General features: G+C 42.5%; 2 protein-coding genes across 3 annotated transcripts; one reads left to right on the top strand and one right to left on the bottom strand.

Moving 5' to 3' along the window:
• Nucleotides 1-404: 404 nt before the first annotated feature.
• Nucleotides 405-4386, top strand: arl2bp (ADP-ribosylation factor-like 2 binding protein). Of its 2 annotated transcripts, none has more exons than XM_076301028.1 (7): nt 405-493; nt 898-1007; nt 1132-1193; nt 1294-1400; nt 1506-1591; nt 2480-2576; nt 3178-4386. In XM_076301028.1, exons 2-7 carry the CDS (start codon nt 970-972, stop codon nt 3283-3285), a joined length of 498 nt encoding a protein of 165 aa, XP_076157143.1. In that variant the 5' UTR covers nt 405-493; nt 898-969; the 3' UTR covers nt 3286-4386. The 2 variants fall into 2 exon arrangements, with proteins under 2 accessions (XP_076157143.1, XP_076157137.1); XM_076301022.1 differs by having other exon boundaries at nt 414-493; nt 938-1007.
• A 164-nt stretch (nt 4387-4550) lies between these two features.
• Nucleotides 4551-14135, bottom strand: pllp (plasmolipin). Its single transcript, XM_076301014.1, has 4 exons — nt 14007-14135; nt 9750-9923; nt 9389-9505; nt 4551-4972 (listed from the first exon to the last, which is right to left on the bottom strand). Exons 1-4 carry the CDS (start codon nt 14133-14135, stop codon nt 4865-4867), a joined length of 528 nt encoding a protein of 175 aa, XP_076157129.1. The 3' UTR covers nt 4551-4864.
• Nucleotides 14136-16780: the final 2645 nt, after the last annotated feature.

Raw genomic sequence — 16780 nt, 5'->3', positions numbered from 1 at the left:
TATTTAATATAATATAGAAATATATTATTTTAATATCTTTGTTTAGGATATTTTAGTGCCAAAAGAGAACCTTACCATACCAGAGGTAGGGTAGGCTACTGCAAGATATTAATATCCCCAACCAAACTTCGACACATTAACCTTCGATAAGTCATTACACATACTGAGATTCTTCTGAAGCCATTCTGTTTTGGTGACTTGAGGGATTGTGGATTCTGCTCGGGGTGTAGGCTTGCTCTCCCTTGCTTTAGTGCTAATGTCTAATAATGTTTGGAGAGAATCGAAATATATTCTTTGTTTTGTTCGACAGATGCCATCTAGGTGTTAAACAGTAAAATAAAGGGTAGGCTGATCAACCTAGATTGTTTTCTGCCCGGACCAATTTGAGCGGTGCACATGTTTTTTTTTTTTTTTTTTTTCATCGTTGCCTTGGCAGCAGCTGTTGAGACGGAAGCCACGTCTGGACGTTTCAGAATGGACATAAGAGAGAAAAGTGAGTATCCGTGGGTATAAATATCATCAATATATATGTATCTAAGGTTGAGTTATTTCATAGATGGACTAGGTTGTGTGCCTTTAGCTGGTAACGATAGCCATCTCTGTTACCTTGGTGGATAAACATTACGTAGCTAACGGTAGTAAGTTAACGCTAACGCGTAACAACTTGGAAGCCAGCGACAGCATGTTTGCAAAGATTGATTGATCATACTTTGAGTTGACGTTTCCTTTAAACACACTGCGGTCTGTTGTTGTACGTTAAACCATTCCAGGCATTTAGTTGACCATTCTTCGAGCTACCTATCAAAATAAGATAATCCCACATAATCTTAGTTGATGCACCTGTTCATAGCAGAGATCTTCAGTCGTCTGAATCACTACAGTGACCATATATCGTAGTTTTAGGTTTGGAAATCTCATTTAGCAGCTACTCCCTCAGATTTGCTGGGCGGTGGAGAGAATATTGTTGAAATGGACGACTTCGACGAGGAAGACTTCGCTTTATCAAAGTAAGTATTGCAATGCACACAGCACTGATGGACAACTTTCTGGTTGTTATGCTAAATAAATATATTGTTGCTGAAGGAAAGAACTGTTTTCAGCGTTAGTTACTAATTCGCAAAAATCCCTCAGGTCATCAGCGGCAGATGCAGAGTTTGATACAGTTATTGGCAACATCGAGGATATTATTATGGGTATGTTCAATAAGTACACATCCTACAGCACTTTTATTGCCTAGTTGTGTCGGAGCAGTATTTGAAACACCTCATCTACACCGTCCTCTTCTTTCTCCAGAGGAGGACTTTCAGCGGTTACAGCAGAACTTCATGGAGAAGTACTACCAGGAATTTGATGACACAGAGGAGAATAAGCTCATCTATACACCCATCTTCAATGAATATGTTAGTTGGTTTCTTAACAAAATAACCTTCCATTACTTTGTAGTCCACACATGCCTTATTGGGATGTTGGCCAGGTCAGTGTAATAACTCATCATATTTCCTTAGATTGACCTCCTGGAGAAACATCTGGAACAACAGCTTGTGGAGAGAATTCCTGCATTCAGCATGAGTGCCTTCACACAGTCTCTCAAGTGAGAATTATTAATGAGAGTACAGCATCCAATCATTCATATTAGTTCTGTCATGTGATTTCTCCCCTCTCTCCAGTTAGAAAAGGCATGATCAATGCAACAAGCTATACTAAGAAATCTGTCCAGCTGCGGTCTCAGTCTCCGTGGTTTGCATTACAGACAGTAGTCTATTTGGCACAGTTGCTGCCTACTCAGGCCTGTTCAACTGATCAGTGCACAGTACTCAGGTTGTATTTTGACAAAATTACAACACCTCTGATGGTAACAAGGCTTCTTACCTGCTTTGCGAGCAGTAGTGTTGTACTGTTATTATGAGTATTAGTAGTACTGTAATTAGTGATGGAGAAGGGAAGAAGCTATCATGTTCTCCCCCTACTACTAGGGGCAGCCGTGGCCTACTGGTTAGCGCTTCGGACTTGTAACCGAGGGTTTGCCGGTTCGAACCCCGACCAGTAGGAGCGGCTGAAATGCCCTTGAGCAAGGCACCTAACCCCTCACTGCTCCCCGATCGCAGCTGTAGCAGGCAGCTCACTGCGTCGGGATTAGTGTGTGCTTCCCCCTTACTGTGTGTTCACTGTGTGCTAAGTGTGTTTCACTAATTCACGGATTGGGATAAATGCAGTGACCAAATTTCCCTCACAGGATCAAAAGAGTATATATACTTCACTGTTCACTTACTTACTACTAGTGCACACTATTGTAAAAATAGAACACAGCACCTTTGTCCACTATGTCTATTCTTTACCACTAGGCGGAGACATTCGCATAACTGATCATGCTGTTGTGTCAGACTGAGGTCAAGTGCTCTGGGTATCTCTCTCCACTTACTGGCTTCTCTCTCCACTGATTGGCTGTCTTCTCTCTCTGATATACTCTCTTGTTTTATAGGCAGCACAAAGATGAAGTCTCAGGAGACATATTTGACATGTTGCTGACTTTTACAGACTTCATGGCCTTCAAAGAAATGTTCATCGATTACAGAGCAGTAAGTTGGAAGCTAACAGTAGTCAGTACCTGCCCTCTGTGAAATCATCAGGGAGTATGTCATTACATACATTATCTTTGGTCCATGGCATGTGTAACCATTGTTAATGAGCCATTTATTTTTAGCCACACAGCTACCTATACCTACAAGACAGACACATAGATTAGATAATCACTTAAGCACATGGGTGTGACTCATGGGTAAAGTGACTCATGTATTCAGCAATGCATGGTGATAACTAATATTAGGCAATGTGTTAGTCACTGATTTGTTGGGAAATACTCCTCGTTACCACAAAAAGAAAACAAGTGCACTTAACATTCCTAATGAACACAATCTCGCGCTCTCTTTTTCTCACATTCTTTCTACTGTCACCTCCGAGGTGGTTGTAAATGAGCCGAGTTTAACTGAGACTCTGCCTCTTAGAGCTGAATGTGACGGTAAAAGAGCAAATGTTCAGTTGGTTATAATGGGAAAATCTGAGCTAAATCCTCAAAACAGATAAAATACAGTAGCTACATCCAAAAGATGTAGTGTGTTGACGTGAGCCTGTCTGGGGCGAGTTGTCCTGATGTCGGTGTGTCCTGCCTCTGCCCTGCAGGAGAGGGAAGGCCGAGGGCTGGACCTGAGTCACGGGCTGGTGGTGAAGTCTCTGAGCTCTGTGGCCCCTACACCAATTCCTTCCACCGTGGCAGTGGGACCCAAGTAAGCCAGGAGGCTCATCTGAACCTAACACCTCCCCAATCCCAGTGCCTCTCCAACACCAACGCCTCCCCGATCTTCAAGGCGTCCCCGACCCCAACATCTCCCTGATCCTCAAGGCGTCTCCGACCCCAACGCCTCCCCGCTGCATACTGAGCCTCCTCTGACCAGTAATCGATCCAAACGCTCTGCTAGCCCACACCCCGAGCGACACACATCTCAGAAGAGTTCTGGTCTGCTGTGACAGGCTCCAACCACTGTCACATGGGAATGACTCCTGGCACACATGAAGTTAACTCTCCTGACTATGCCTGTAAGTTTGCTTTTGGCCTTTTTTTTTTTCTTCTTCAAATGTAGTCTTCATAGACTGACTGTAAAATATGTGCATCCATATGCAGTATTGTGAATATGCACCTGAACATAATATTTTGTTCCTGCATTTTTTCAGCATTAGAAAAACAGAGAATGACTAATATTTATATATGTTTATGTTTTCTTTTGTGTGTATGCAGATTCAGAGCGAGTGTGTGTGTTTGCCTGCCACTATTTTAAAGTATGTGTGTAAAGTGAATGTTGTAGTCGTTACATGCTTCTGCGTAGACCCTTGTTTCTTTTCGTGTTTCCTGTCCAGTGTTTCTTCCAAATGCTCACTTACATGCTTTAGACAATAAGCCATTGGTGGTATGTCATGTGTGTGCTTGACGTAACTCCATTGCGTTATTCGTGAATTTATGATTATTTTTTATTCACAGAAAGGGAAATGTTTGCACTCTGTTCAGTGCATGGCTGTAGATGCAGCAGGTTTCCATTTTAAAGGAGAACCCTCTCTATGCTGTGTCTACTGCAATTTTTACAGCTCTTTCATTTGTACACCTTCATACAACACCTTTGTCCATTGCAGTCCCTCATTTCTTTACACATCTAAATGTAGTCTGTCAACTATACATCTAAACGTCATCCCACTTCCTGCTGTAGTGATTGAAGTCCCTGAAATCCTCAATGTAATTTTTTACAAAATGGCTGTCTTTTACATGTACATATTTGTTGGTCAGGCTTTCTTAATATGGATGTGACTGGTGAGAATAAATTCAAACATGGTTTAAAATCATTTCGTACTTTATCAAAATGTCTTTCAGATTTTGTACATGACATGTTAAAAATAAAAGAAAAGAAAAAACAGGAAAGTGCACTCTCTGCACAACATAGATGATCTTCACATCAAGAATATGGAAGGGAGTATGTCCTGACACAGTCCTGATGTGTATGCACCAATACAAAAGCATTGGAATGGTATCCATGGCAACACTCACATAGGCATACTCATCAGGTGCTACAGTACACAGAAGCCTCCTTCCACAGTTGCCAAGATACCTCCAGTGAAATGAGGTCTTGCTGTTCAAGTTCATAAGTAGTAAAGTAAAAAAAAAACACGCGCACACACACACAGATGGAAAGAAGAACACTGGTAATTGTAAACTAGATTTCACCGCCACCTATCGTCGTAGTGTAGACAGGTGTCTTCAGAGCGGTTCTGCTAGGTGTGCATGTGTGCGTGTATTGAGGGCTGTTTTTTTCGGAGTGTTCTTCTACACTGGCACAGTGGAGCCTGCTGCATTGCCATCATTTCCTCTCCACGTTGTGTAGGAAAAGAACGTGCTGGCTCCATATCCCGCTGTTACTATACAAGCAAAGACCTGTCAACAAGGCAGAGATAAAGACAGCTGGTTAATTGCTGTGGGTGTGTTTGGGCTTCACAAATTCTATAGATAAAAGACACAGCATGAAGGCCATAAAATAACGACAAGCCTTTAACATGTATGACTTCTGGGCTTGGTGGCAACTGTGATTGTATATGTGTCGTGAGTGTATCTTTTCTGTTCAGAGGCACTAGACAACAGCCTTGTCTTGATCGCTTGTGGTGGACTGTGAACAGGGCGTGGAGTGGAACACACATTCCTTCCATAAATGGTCTAACCTACTATAATACCAAAAGTACCATGCTCTTGACAGTGCGGGTAAATGGGAGAGAAAGAGGAGAGGTAAACTTTGGACAAGGTCAGATGCAACCTATTTATTTATATAAAGGGGGGTTATGCCAGAGTTTTCCATACAGGATAATTTATCAAATTAAGTAATCATCCGGGGGGGGGGGGGGGGGGTCTGGGTCTAGAGGATTATAGTTTTTCATAATTATTAGAACACATGAAACATGCCACACTTTTCAGAAAACTATAAACACAAATCTCAAACTACATTCCCAAAACCTTTGCCAACCTCTGCAAAACTGAACAATCAAATCAAAACAGTTGTACCGGTGCTCAAAACCAAACACTGCCTTTAGATCATCTCAAGCAGTCAAAATGAAAACACTACTGAGCAGTCACTAGACAATGGAAATGGAAAACACAGTGTTCAGGGCAGCTCATATAGCTCCAGGAGAAATTGTATTGTTTACAATACAGTAAATGCATTTTGCATCTAAAAAACAAAACTAAGCAAAAAGATTTAATAATTCAGTGGATTCAAAATTTACTGTAAATCCAGTAAACATAAAGTATTGAGAATGTGGGTTTGTGTTAACAGTTTTGAGAAAAGGGTGGAAGGTTTCAAAAAAATGTTTTAGCATTGTGAAGAAGCGTTTTCCCTGAAAAGACAGTACAGGCATTTCAGTACTGTAAATGAGTGCATTGCAGTCTACAGCCTACAATGTACTCCGAATGCCTCATTAGTTTCTGTCCATTGTTGATATTAACCTGCACTGTTCAGCAACCTGTTAACACTCTGAACTATCTTATATTGGTTGCGTCACATCATTTGAAACAAGTGTGATCCTCTGACATCTGTGCTCTATTTGTGTTCACCTTTTGTCGCTTGTGGTTACCATTATGCATCACAAGTGCAGCACAATGCAAAATGTGCCTTATTGCATGAGAATGTGTTTAGAGTTTTGCAAAAAGACTCTATGAGATCTGCAAATTGTGTTTTATATTTGAAAACTGTTCAAGGTTTTGCCAAAAGGGGGATCAATTCAAGAAATGTGTTCAGGCAACTGAATTTGGTTCAGAGAATGGAGTTCAGTGCAATTGTGGAAAAACTGAAACTTGAGCCAGTTAGCATCCCAGTTGGCCACCATCATCTTTGAATAGAGCGTCTGACTACTTACTGTATGGCCACGTTTTCACAAAAAAGGCAATTAGGTGCCACGTTACTGGGGACACAAAAGGATGTTGTCTGTGTGGATTGGTAGATGAACTGGCAGTTTCCTGCTAGGAAGATCAGCCAATCCACATGGACGACATAATTTCTGACCATTTATAAAATGGTACCTAATTGGCTTGTATGTGAAAATGTGGACAGAGGTGAGCATGTTAGATGTAATTTTTAAAGATGGCAGCAGCCCATTGAGTATATTTTTGGTTACATTAGCTAGCCTAGTATTGGCCATTTAAGTGAAAGGTGACAGTACTTCTTCACTTTATCCAGTTCTATAGACCAATTTGGAGAGGACATCATACATTATTTCCATGGTGACACCATAAGCTGGGGTGGCAGACAGCATAGGCTAGCCTGTTGCACAACAGAAAAACAATTTCCACTCTTCTGTGAGTCAATGCATCAGGGTAAAAGGGTCATTGTGATCAAGAGTGACTGAGCTCTGTATGTGTAGGTGGGTGTGCTTGCCACCATGCTTTTATATATTATATCAGCAACAGAGTTTTCAAATGGGTCTTAATTAAGATTTAACAGGCCTGCTTGGAGGACACTTTACATTTTCGGTCAAAGTGCTTTTATAGTTCTGAAGTATTTACATTTTTTCATCAAATAAGTATTTTGAATAAAAAAAATCAAGTTTACATCATCATTGAAGCCTTGTGCACTAGACACGTAGCCTGGTAAACCAAATTCAGTCACAAAGTAAATGGAGTACAATTGGGATTCCTTTCCATTACTTGCATTGCGATGGGCGTAGACTTTGCGCTAACCCTGCACTAAGTGAAATCATTGGTCTATCTTGACCAATCACATTGACTAGGGATTCATAACGTTACTTCCTACTTTGCAAACCTACTTTGCAAACTTTACAAACTGACAATAAACAGCACTGTCAGTCAGGAAACAATGTATGTGGGCCTACCTTTGCTGTAAATAAATGTACACATTCTTCCGACTGCAATTTTGTTTATGTTTGCAGGCGATGCTACTGCCATTTACCACAGCCTTTCAATTTCAAAACTATAGCGTCATCCCCTCTCAACGCTGATTGGGCAGGTAATCTGCCGACCAATGAAAAATTTAGTGAACTATGGTGTTCTAGTCTAGTATCTCCCTAAAAGGAGATCTAGGCGGGCGTGGCCAGGCACGTGTGCAACTTTATAAAACTGCTAAACTCTGACCACTGTTGTGGTGCTATGGTGAAAATTCCTCTATATAGTCAACATGGTGTTTTATTTGTTTGTAAAGAGATTTGATTTACAGTGTGTGCTTACAGGTACAGAATGACCCATGGCAGGGCGTCTGTGTGTGGACCATGTACTGGATATTTATTTATACTTTTTATCGCTGTCTTAATCCCAAACAAGTCCAGGCCTGTCTAGACCTACTGACAAAATTGCAAGCAAGCAACACAAACATTTGCCATGTGCCATTTACCTGAAAACACACAAAAACAAAATTTTGGGGGGGGGCTGGGTGGCTACAGCACTTGATCACGTGAGGGAAATTTGGTCTCTGCATTTATCCCAATCCGTGAATTAGTGAAACACACTCAGCACACAGTGAACACACACACACAGTGAAGCACACACTAATCCCGGCGCAGTGAGCTGCCTGCCATCAACAGCGGCGCTTGGGGAGCAGTGAGGGGTTAGGTGCCTTGCTCAAGGGCACTTCAGCCGTACTGGTCGGGGTTCGAACCGGCAACCCTCCGGTTACAAGTCCGAAGTGCTAACCAGGCCACGGCTGCCCCTGTATAGATGTTTTAAAGCAAATAAAGGTTGAACTAAATAAAGTTCAACTGGTTCATCTATTCAACTCATAACCCTGGATGCCTTGACAAAAGAAAAAAAACCTGTATGAGGTAGATATACCAGTGTGGTTGTTTTTAAGACAATGCTGCCTCAAATAAATACCAGCTAAGAATTCTCCAGAAAATCAATAGATGGTAGGAGCTGCAGTGGGAACGTTGGTATTCCTATACCTATCTCTCTCTCCCATACATCCATCTCCCATACCTCCATCTCTCTCTCCCATACCTCCATCTCTCTCTCCCATACCTCCATCTCCCATACCTCCATCTCTCTCTCCCATACCTCCATCTCTCTCCCCCACTCTCCACCTCTCTCTCCCACTCATCGCCTCTTTCCCACTTCCCTTCTCTCTCACCCTCTTTCCATCTCTCTTTCTCTCCATCTCTCTCCCTCTCTCGGCCTCTCCCCATCTCTTTCTGCATCTCTCTATCTCTCTCCCTCACTCTATCTCTCTCTCCACCTCCCTCTCCAACTCCCCCTGTCTCTCTATCTCTCTTTCCCACTTCTCATCTCTCTCTCCATCTCCCTCTTCCACTTCCCCTTCTCTCTCTCTTTCTCTCTCTCTCGCCATCTCTCTCCCTCTTTCCATCTCTCTCCCTCTCGGCCTCTCCCCATCTCCTTCTCCCACTCCCCATCTCTCTCTTCCTCACTCTATCTCTCTCTCCTACTCTCCACCTCACTCTCCCACTCCCCCTGTCTCTCCATCTCTCTTTCCCACTTCCCATCTCCCTCTCTCCCTCTCTCCATCTCTCTCTCCCAGTCTCCATCTCCCTCTTCCACTTCCCCTTCTCTCTCTTTCTCTCTCTCTTTCCATCTCTCTCTCCATCTCTCTCTCAATCCCCATCTCACTCTCCCTCTCTCCCACTCTCCATCTCCCCCTCCCACTTCCCCTTCTTACTCTCTCCATCTCTCTCTCCCCCTCTCTCCATCTCTCTCCCACTCTCCATCTCTCTCTCTTACTTTCCATCTTTCTCTCCCACTATCCTGTCCAGTCTTTACTGTCCTATTAAATAAAAAGGCTAAAAAGGCCAAAAATATGACACATTTCAAGTAAGTAGAGGATGTACTGTGTTCTATACTCACCGCGGCTGCAATCATGTGTCCATAGGCCCATGTCCAGTAGTAGTGACTGGCGACTGCTGCAGTGGTTATGAAAGCAGTTAAGTACAAGAAAGCGGCCACACCATTGAAGACCAACATCTGGGAAAGGAAGCCCATAGAAAAGCAACACAAGCACCAGATCATCAATCACAGTATCAATAGTATAGTATAGTATAGTATAGTATAGTATAGTATAGTATAGTATAGTATAGTATAGTGTAGTATAGTACAAAATAGTATAGTACAGAATACAGTATGCTGTTTGTTCAACATTAACATGTAAACAAATGTTGGTCTGGTATTTGAACATATACAATACAAATGAATGAATGAAGTGACTCACAGCGAGGGGCCAGGGCACAGAGGGTAACTTGTGATGAACACCAAAGAGCAGCATACAGAACAGCACTATGGTCAGGAGCCAGAGGGTGACGGAGACAAACATCACCCAGCCAATGGCAGGATGGAAGACATAATGGATACTAGCGATCAGAGACCAGACCAACAGCCCAACAACCTGAGGAAAGAGAGGACACAACAACTCACTTAGGACTGTGTGCGTCCACAGCACAGACAGCCAGGACAAGGTTGAACTAATATAATGATTAGCTTGTAAAAAGTAAACAGAAAAATGTATACTGATTTTTCGCTAGGCTGGGGGTCAGCCGTGGCCTACTGGTTAGCCGGTTCGAACCCAGATCAGTAGGCACGGCTGAAGTGCCTTTGAGCAAGGCACCTGACCCCTCACTGCTCCCCGAGCGCCGCTGTTGTTGCAGGCAGCTCACTGCGCCGGGATTAGTGTGTGCTTCACCTCACTGTGTGCTGAGTGTGTTTCACTAATTCACGGATTGGGATAAATGCAGGGATCAAAAGAGTATATATACTTATACTTACTTACTATTAAGCCAGTTTTTATTTGTGTTGATTATTTGAAGATTGGTATAGCCCCTTGGCTGAAGATTGCAATTTGCAATGTTATTGTGCTTGCAAAATAATAATGAAGTTCTTAAACCATGACGCTTTGTTTGCCCTTTGTGCTGTACACCTAAATGATTACTGCAGTCAACACAATTCATATCAGCAAATGGTTCCTCTGTAATCTAATCTGAATTTTCCTGACACAGTTTCAATGTAGGGCACTTCTCTCACATGGATTATTAATAAATGAAAATAAAAAGTTACATTTACACCTTCAACAAACCCAGGTCGCTTACGAAACAGCCCTAACCTATACTGGACTAGTCCCAGCTGTCCCTCACCTGGTCTGAATTAGTCCCAGGTATGTCCCTCACCTGTACTGGATCTGCACCTGACCACTGCCACACCTGCTTTAGAGTCAGCTCCCATATGGGTTGATAACTAGTGAACAATCTAACTGCTTTGAATGGAAGACAAATTCGCCTTATTCACCCGGCGGCCAGAACGAGGGTACACTTGCCATTACACCTAAGTCCAGCAGATGGTGGTGGTAATGCACTCCGTTTACAAACTGTCAAAAAAAACTAACTAAAGAAGAAGAACAGGCCAATGAACCAGGGGGTCAAGAGCGTGCAGATTAGCTTCGGCATGTTAGCATACGCCATTTTCAAATATGGCGCTGCATGGAGCATTTGGAACCAGCTCCATGCACGAAAATCCGTGTTGGGCACGAGCTCTCATGCGCGTACATGTTGGTGGGCGGGTACCTATCCGGCGGCTACAGCCAAACGTTATTCAGTGCGTATTTCTTGAGGATCCTATGAGAAGACGTGCATATTATGGTTGTTTATCCATCATATGACAAATAAACAAATAAACAAATAAAGAAAATTGTATTGATCTTGTTTCGTTGTTGTTTGTCCCGAACAAACATAGCCTAAACATGATTAAAGACAATAAATTGAACAACAGCGGCATAAAGACCTTGTCTCGTTACACCATGGGTCTCCAACACGTTGCTCTCAACCTATAGCCGCCCGAGCTTGCCAGAGGCTGAATCACTAGGCTACTACATTTAAACACAATTATTGCCGCGAGGCATTCCAGCCTACGAATTTAATAAAAAGTAAACCATGCATAATTTAAAAAAAAACTCAGTCTAGGCTACTTCGCTATGCAATTAGGTTTCCATTAGAGCACAGCGCACGTTCAATGAATGAAGGAAAGGCCTTGTCTCGCAATAAACAGCTGGAAATTCCAACACTTTTTCAACTACACAAAACTTTACAGTGATTATCAAATACCCTCTAGATTTAAATGCACATCAGTCTCAACATTTAGCTATATAATAAAAGTCAAAAAGTAAATTAAATCCCATACCAAAACCGAAAATCGTCTGCGTTTGATAGCCTGGTATGCCGCTCCAAACAAAACGCATGTCTCACAATAACGTACAATGTAAGAAATAAAGGTCTGCCTCGAATAAGCCTACCTCAAATAAATACCTGTGCTTTGCAGCCTAAGTAAATAGCAGACCCTGGACATAATTTAGGATTTACGGAAAGTATGCAATCATGTTGGACGCCTGGCGATGCTCTGGCCGTTTACTGTGCCTCTGACACCGCTGCCTCATTTGGATGGTAACTCCACAGGTGAGCGCGAAGATTGGATGTCGTGGATGCGTAAGTAAACTGTTTTTTGCTGAGTCCGCAGACAACATTCTCTTTAACCGTTACTTTACCATCTGCGGTGTACAACTCAAAGTAAAGACACCACATTTTAGATGAGTTGGGGACGTAATTGTCCGCTCAGGCTGACCGTTCTGTGCGTTATCTTCAATACTATCTTCAATATTATTTTCAAAACAGGGTGGCTATTGAGGGCTCTGGCTCCAGTCATTATTGTGGCTACTGGCTTTTATTGGCTTGATTTGGTCATGGGCCAACGCTAAAATACGTTTAGAGCACCCGCTGAGATGGCAAACAATAAAATAAAAAACAAACTAATCATAGACTGTAAAAATGCGCTACACTTGGCACTAAAAACCGAATAGTTTATTTATAGTTCGACTACGGATATTTCACGTCATGTTCGAATGCACATTTGCAGCAGGACAGCAGGCAGACCCACTGATCTATAATAGATCAGTGAGGCAGACCGCTCTTAGTTAGAGCCACTGTGTTATCCAATGAAATTAAGTTGCGCTTCAGGCCGACTCCACTCGGACTCCATGCGCGTTCCCGATCAACTTTTTCTTCTTCTTGTTATGAGGCAAGGACTTTATGTGCATTATCGCCACCCTCTTACTGGAGGACGACTCTCTTTTTACAGAATATCCAATAAAAATCGACGTTGGTCCATGCGTCATTTCCAGCTTTGTAACTTGGCGCATGGTCAGAGCCGACTGGCGCTGGATCCGAACCCCAGTGTTCAAGATGGCGTTGACTATGAATTGGCCGGATTTACTAGCCTAGCCTCCACCATTTATTTGTATGGAGGGCGGGACTTAGTCACTCTCTCCAGTTATATATAATACCTCCATGCAATGAACCCTTCTTTTTCGGTGAGCTTTTTCTTTTTGGCAGTTTGCAAACGGAGTGCATTACCACCACCATCTGCTGGAGGTGTAGTGGCAAGTGTACCCTTTAGCCTCGTTCTGGCCGCCGGGTGAATAAGGCGAATTAGCTTCATATTTAAGACAGAGAGAACAGGAACCATATTTGTTCAGTGAAAAATAATGCCAATGCTATGCCTCAAAAGCTCTGGCTGTATACATGCTCCTCTATCTGTCCTTTAGAAAAGCTCTGTTGCATGAATGTGTGGGGTGTCATGCACTGCTTGGTGGACAGTAATTTCTCATCATACTCCAACATAGACCAAGAAAATAGCATTAATTGACATTGTCAATGTTTAAAACTGTGCAAATTCATTGTGCAAATGACCCTTTGGACATATTATTACTCTGCCCCACCCTGCCAACATCACTCATTCAAGTCCCATTGGTGTTTCACTCTTATCAGTTAGCACATGCTTAGAGCAAACAGAAGTAGAGCCAGTTCTTCAAATATCCCTTGCACCACTAAATGTGTTAAGGAAGTAAGGGACTTATATGTTACATAACATGAAGGTTTAACAAAATTATACATAGATGTGGAATTTTATACCCGTCATCCCTTTAATTTTACATCATAAACATTGAGGAAGTCACTCCCTTTGATGATGAAATGTGGGTTAGGCCTCTGTGTGAATGGCATGGCCATAAAGGGATATGTTTGAGCAGCAACCCCTTTTAAGAGCTCTAAAACAGAAACAGGTGGGGACCTTGAACCCTCACTCACACAGAGCCTGTGTCTGTACTTTTAACCACTTCATTTCAACATGTTTACTGTGTTACCCAAGCCAGTATATGCAGCAGGTGACAGTCACCCTGAAACATTATGGCAGGACGAGCACATGACCAATATTTTAACAGGACAATATCTCACTGATACAACCTTTGACTTTGGGTTATGGAAGATTCTTTACCTTTAGATAAAGGGGGACATTTCCATGCATGTTTAAGTGCGGCATCCTATCGTATTCATGTTGTGTTAAGATAGTAAAGTTGTGTCCTTGGCTAAACAATGTTTATGTCCCAATTGTAATATATGAGAAATAAGAGAAATGTCTGTTTTTCACTTACAGTCTCAGCCATCATGAGGATGGCTGGTATGGTCCTGACAAATGACATATCCACTGCCATTCTGATGTTTCCCTGTTGTGAGGCAGCAGCACTTGTCTGGGTGTTGACTTTTCCAGGGAAATCTGCCATTCAAGAGCAGAAAAAAAAGAAAAGTTCTGGGGAAAAGGGAAAATACTCCTGTAGTTTAAATCCACACGCGGTACAGTTCCTCTGTCCCTCACCGGGCTACTAAGCGGTCTGTAAAACACAGGTCCTTCCTGTCTCGTATAGTCACCTGAGTAGGTGTCTCTTCTCTCTTTCTCTTTCTCTCTCTCTGTCTCTCTCTCCGACCTGTGCCCCTTTATCCTCTGTGTGTGCTTGTCCTCCTCCCCATCCCTTGATCACGTTTGCTGTGTGGGCAGTCTCTCTGTCTCTCCGCAATGACACATTAATGTGTGACAAGTTGAGCATGACAGGGAGAGTGAATTATTTGCCAAACTTTATCATTCCACACACCAAACAACCGGTGATCGTAATAGAGTGCTTCAATGTAAAAAAAAAAAAATTTCATTCATTCATTCATTTTAAGTAATGGCAGAAAGTAGATTGTTCAGCATAACAGTTGGGCATATAATGTTTCCTGGAATGCTCTTTAGTGGCTTATCAAAACAGAGGAGGGATTCACAACATACATATATATTTATACCTATAAATAGGCCTACTTATATTTTCACTGTCAAAATTCCTTTGATAACTACCTGTCAGATCTAAAATGAATGTGTGCTGTAAGCATGCATGTGTAAATTTACATTTTGCTTGCTTAACTAAACAGTAGAATGTCCTTGCATGTGGTCTTCATGATACGTGATAATGTGTGTGCAGAGTGAATAATGATGAACACTTCATGAGAAATTTGGTGATATTGGCAAGAATACAGTCATACAGCACATGCTGTCTCTAGTTAAGATCAGGACAAGTAAGAGCAGGACAAGTAATCAGTAAAGTTATCACACATGACCTCATAATCAGATGAGATTCTCATGGAACATTGTGAGCAGCACTGTGTGAATATTCTAATATAGCCTACTTGGAAAAGTATAGGGGAGGAAAAGATGCATCGTTCCATATTGACAAGGATACACTCAGACCTTTGTCATGGTCATACTGTAGGATAGGATAGTGACTGGTGCAACTGCGACACCCCTGGGATGGGTATAGGCTATCAGGCTGTAGGCCTACATTTCGAATTGTGGTAGTAGCCTACTTGGCAAGACACCTATATCCACCCATGTCCTCCCCTAATGTGTTTGTTTTGGAAAAATCAGCTGAGATAAGAATAAAGAATAAACTTTGCCTGTATGCAACAAGTGGGATCAGTATGAAATTCACTGAATGAATGGACTATTGCAAGCTTACACAAAACCATCTTCCCATTCCCATCAGAAAGCATAGGCCTATACCTTACTTTATATGGAGTAAGCCAATTAAGTCCACTTGGCAATAAATAATTGTTATTCTTTATTTTATTGGGCTGTGGTCTCATCAGCTGTGGTCTCAGCTACTCAGACAAGCTCTGTGGGTTCACTCAGGTGAAAATATCATAATAGCCTACAAATACTTTGGGTGTTCTGTTCTCTTAGGCTACATAAAGAGCAGTTGTCATGATAATTGTGTGTGATAAAAATATATATTTATTGAGAATAAAATGTTTTATTTCATATGACAGTTATCCCAGTTATAGCCTACCTTAAAACGTGATGGTGGGCATATCCTTGACCTTTATTAAACAAATGGATGCGAAGGAATATAGCCTACCACAAGGCCGAGATCTATAGAGCCATATATCTATGCTATGGCATAGTAGCCCTCGAACTAGCCTATCCTTGGCGGTAATGCACCATTAAAGTTAATTGACAACCACCATAAAACAGAAAGAAGACGAAGAAGAAAAAGCCCTAGCTCTTGCTTCTTTGGATTAGTAAATAGATAGCTTTTCCCTGTCTATGGCTTTTCCTCGCAGGAAAAAGCTGTCAGAAAGCGAGTTGGCGTCACCTTCCGGAACACACGCGCCGGTGTTGACGAAGGTGTCTGCATTCTGCAAACGCGGGGGGGAAACGGGCTGGAAGCACATGTTGACCAACCCGTCTCTAATTTGTTGTTTGCTATAGGGTCAGACGTCACCGTGACAGGAGAAGCTGTCCGCTCCAGTTTGCACCTGGATGTGATAGGTAGGATGTGACAGTAGGGTGGCCAATACGACGATTTAGGTCGGACAGTATAGACTACGAATTTTAAACGTCCTGTCCGGCGCCCGGCGCAGCCTCAAACCTGACTCTTTGTCCTCCTTTTTGGAGTTGCGCTGGGCTTCTAGAATCTTTGCTCGGACGCAGCATAGCGCTTCTCAAACTATGGATGCGGAGACTGCACTACTGGTCAAATTATGCCCGGTGCTTCTGTCACTCGTCTGATAATGTTATGCGCAATTTACGAAGGAACCACAGGCAGACAGAAAAAGAAAACAAACGTTTACAGAATCAGGAGGAAATACACGTTAAGTTAATCTGTTTGCATCTACCCAGCGTGTGTTGCTGACCTAGCAGGGAGGGAATACCGTGAGCGCGGTGAAGTTGGCTGGACACGCCATTGAGCTGAATTGCGTTGTCGATCTCGAATGAAGAGCCAACTTCAGCCAACTTCACCGCGCTAATACCTTGATGTATGCGGCTTGCTTGCCACCCTTTGCCAGTATTCACAAAAGTTATGAAATGTTGAAATATAGGGCCTAACCGTAGGCT

This window comes from Alosa pseudoharengus, unplaced genomic scaffold (genome assembly GCF_046254945.1).
Source record: "Alosa pseudoharengus isolate Yale_2024_CS ecotype anadromous, Long Island Sound unplaced genomic scaffold, YU_APseudo_1.1 YU_APseudo_1.1_scf_10, whole genome shotgun sequence".
Taxonomy (NCBI): domain Eukaryota; kingdom Metazoa; phylum Chordata; class Actinopteri; order Clupeiformes; family Clupeidae; genus Alosa; species Alosa pseudoharengus.
This window is presented reverse-complemented; position numbering and strand designations above follow the sequence as displayed.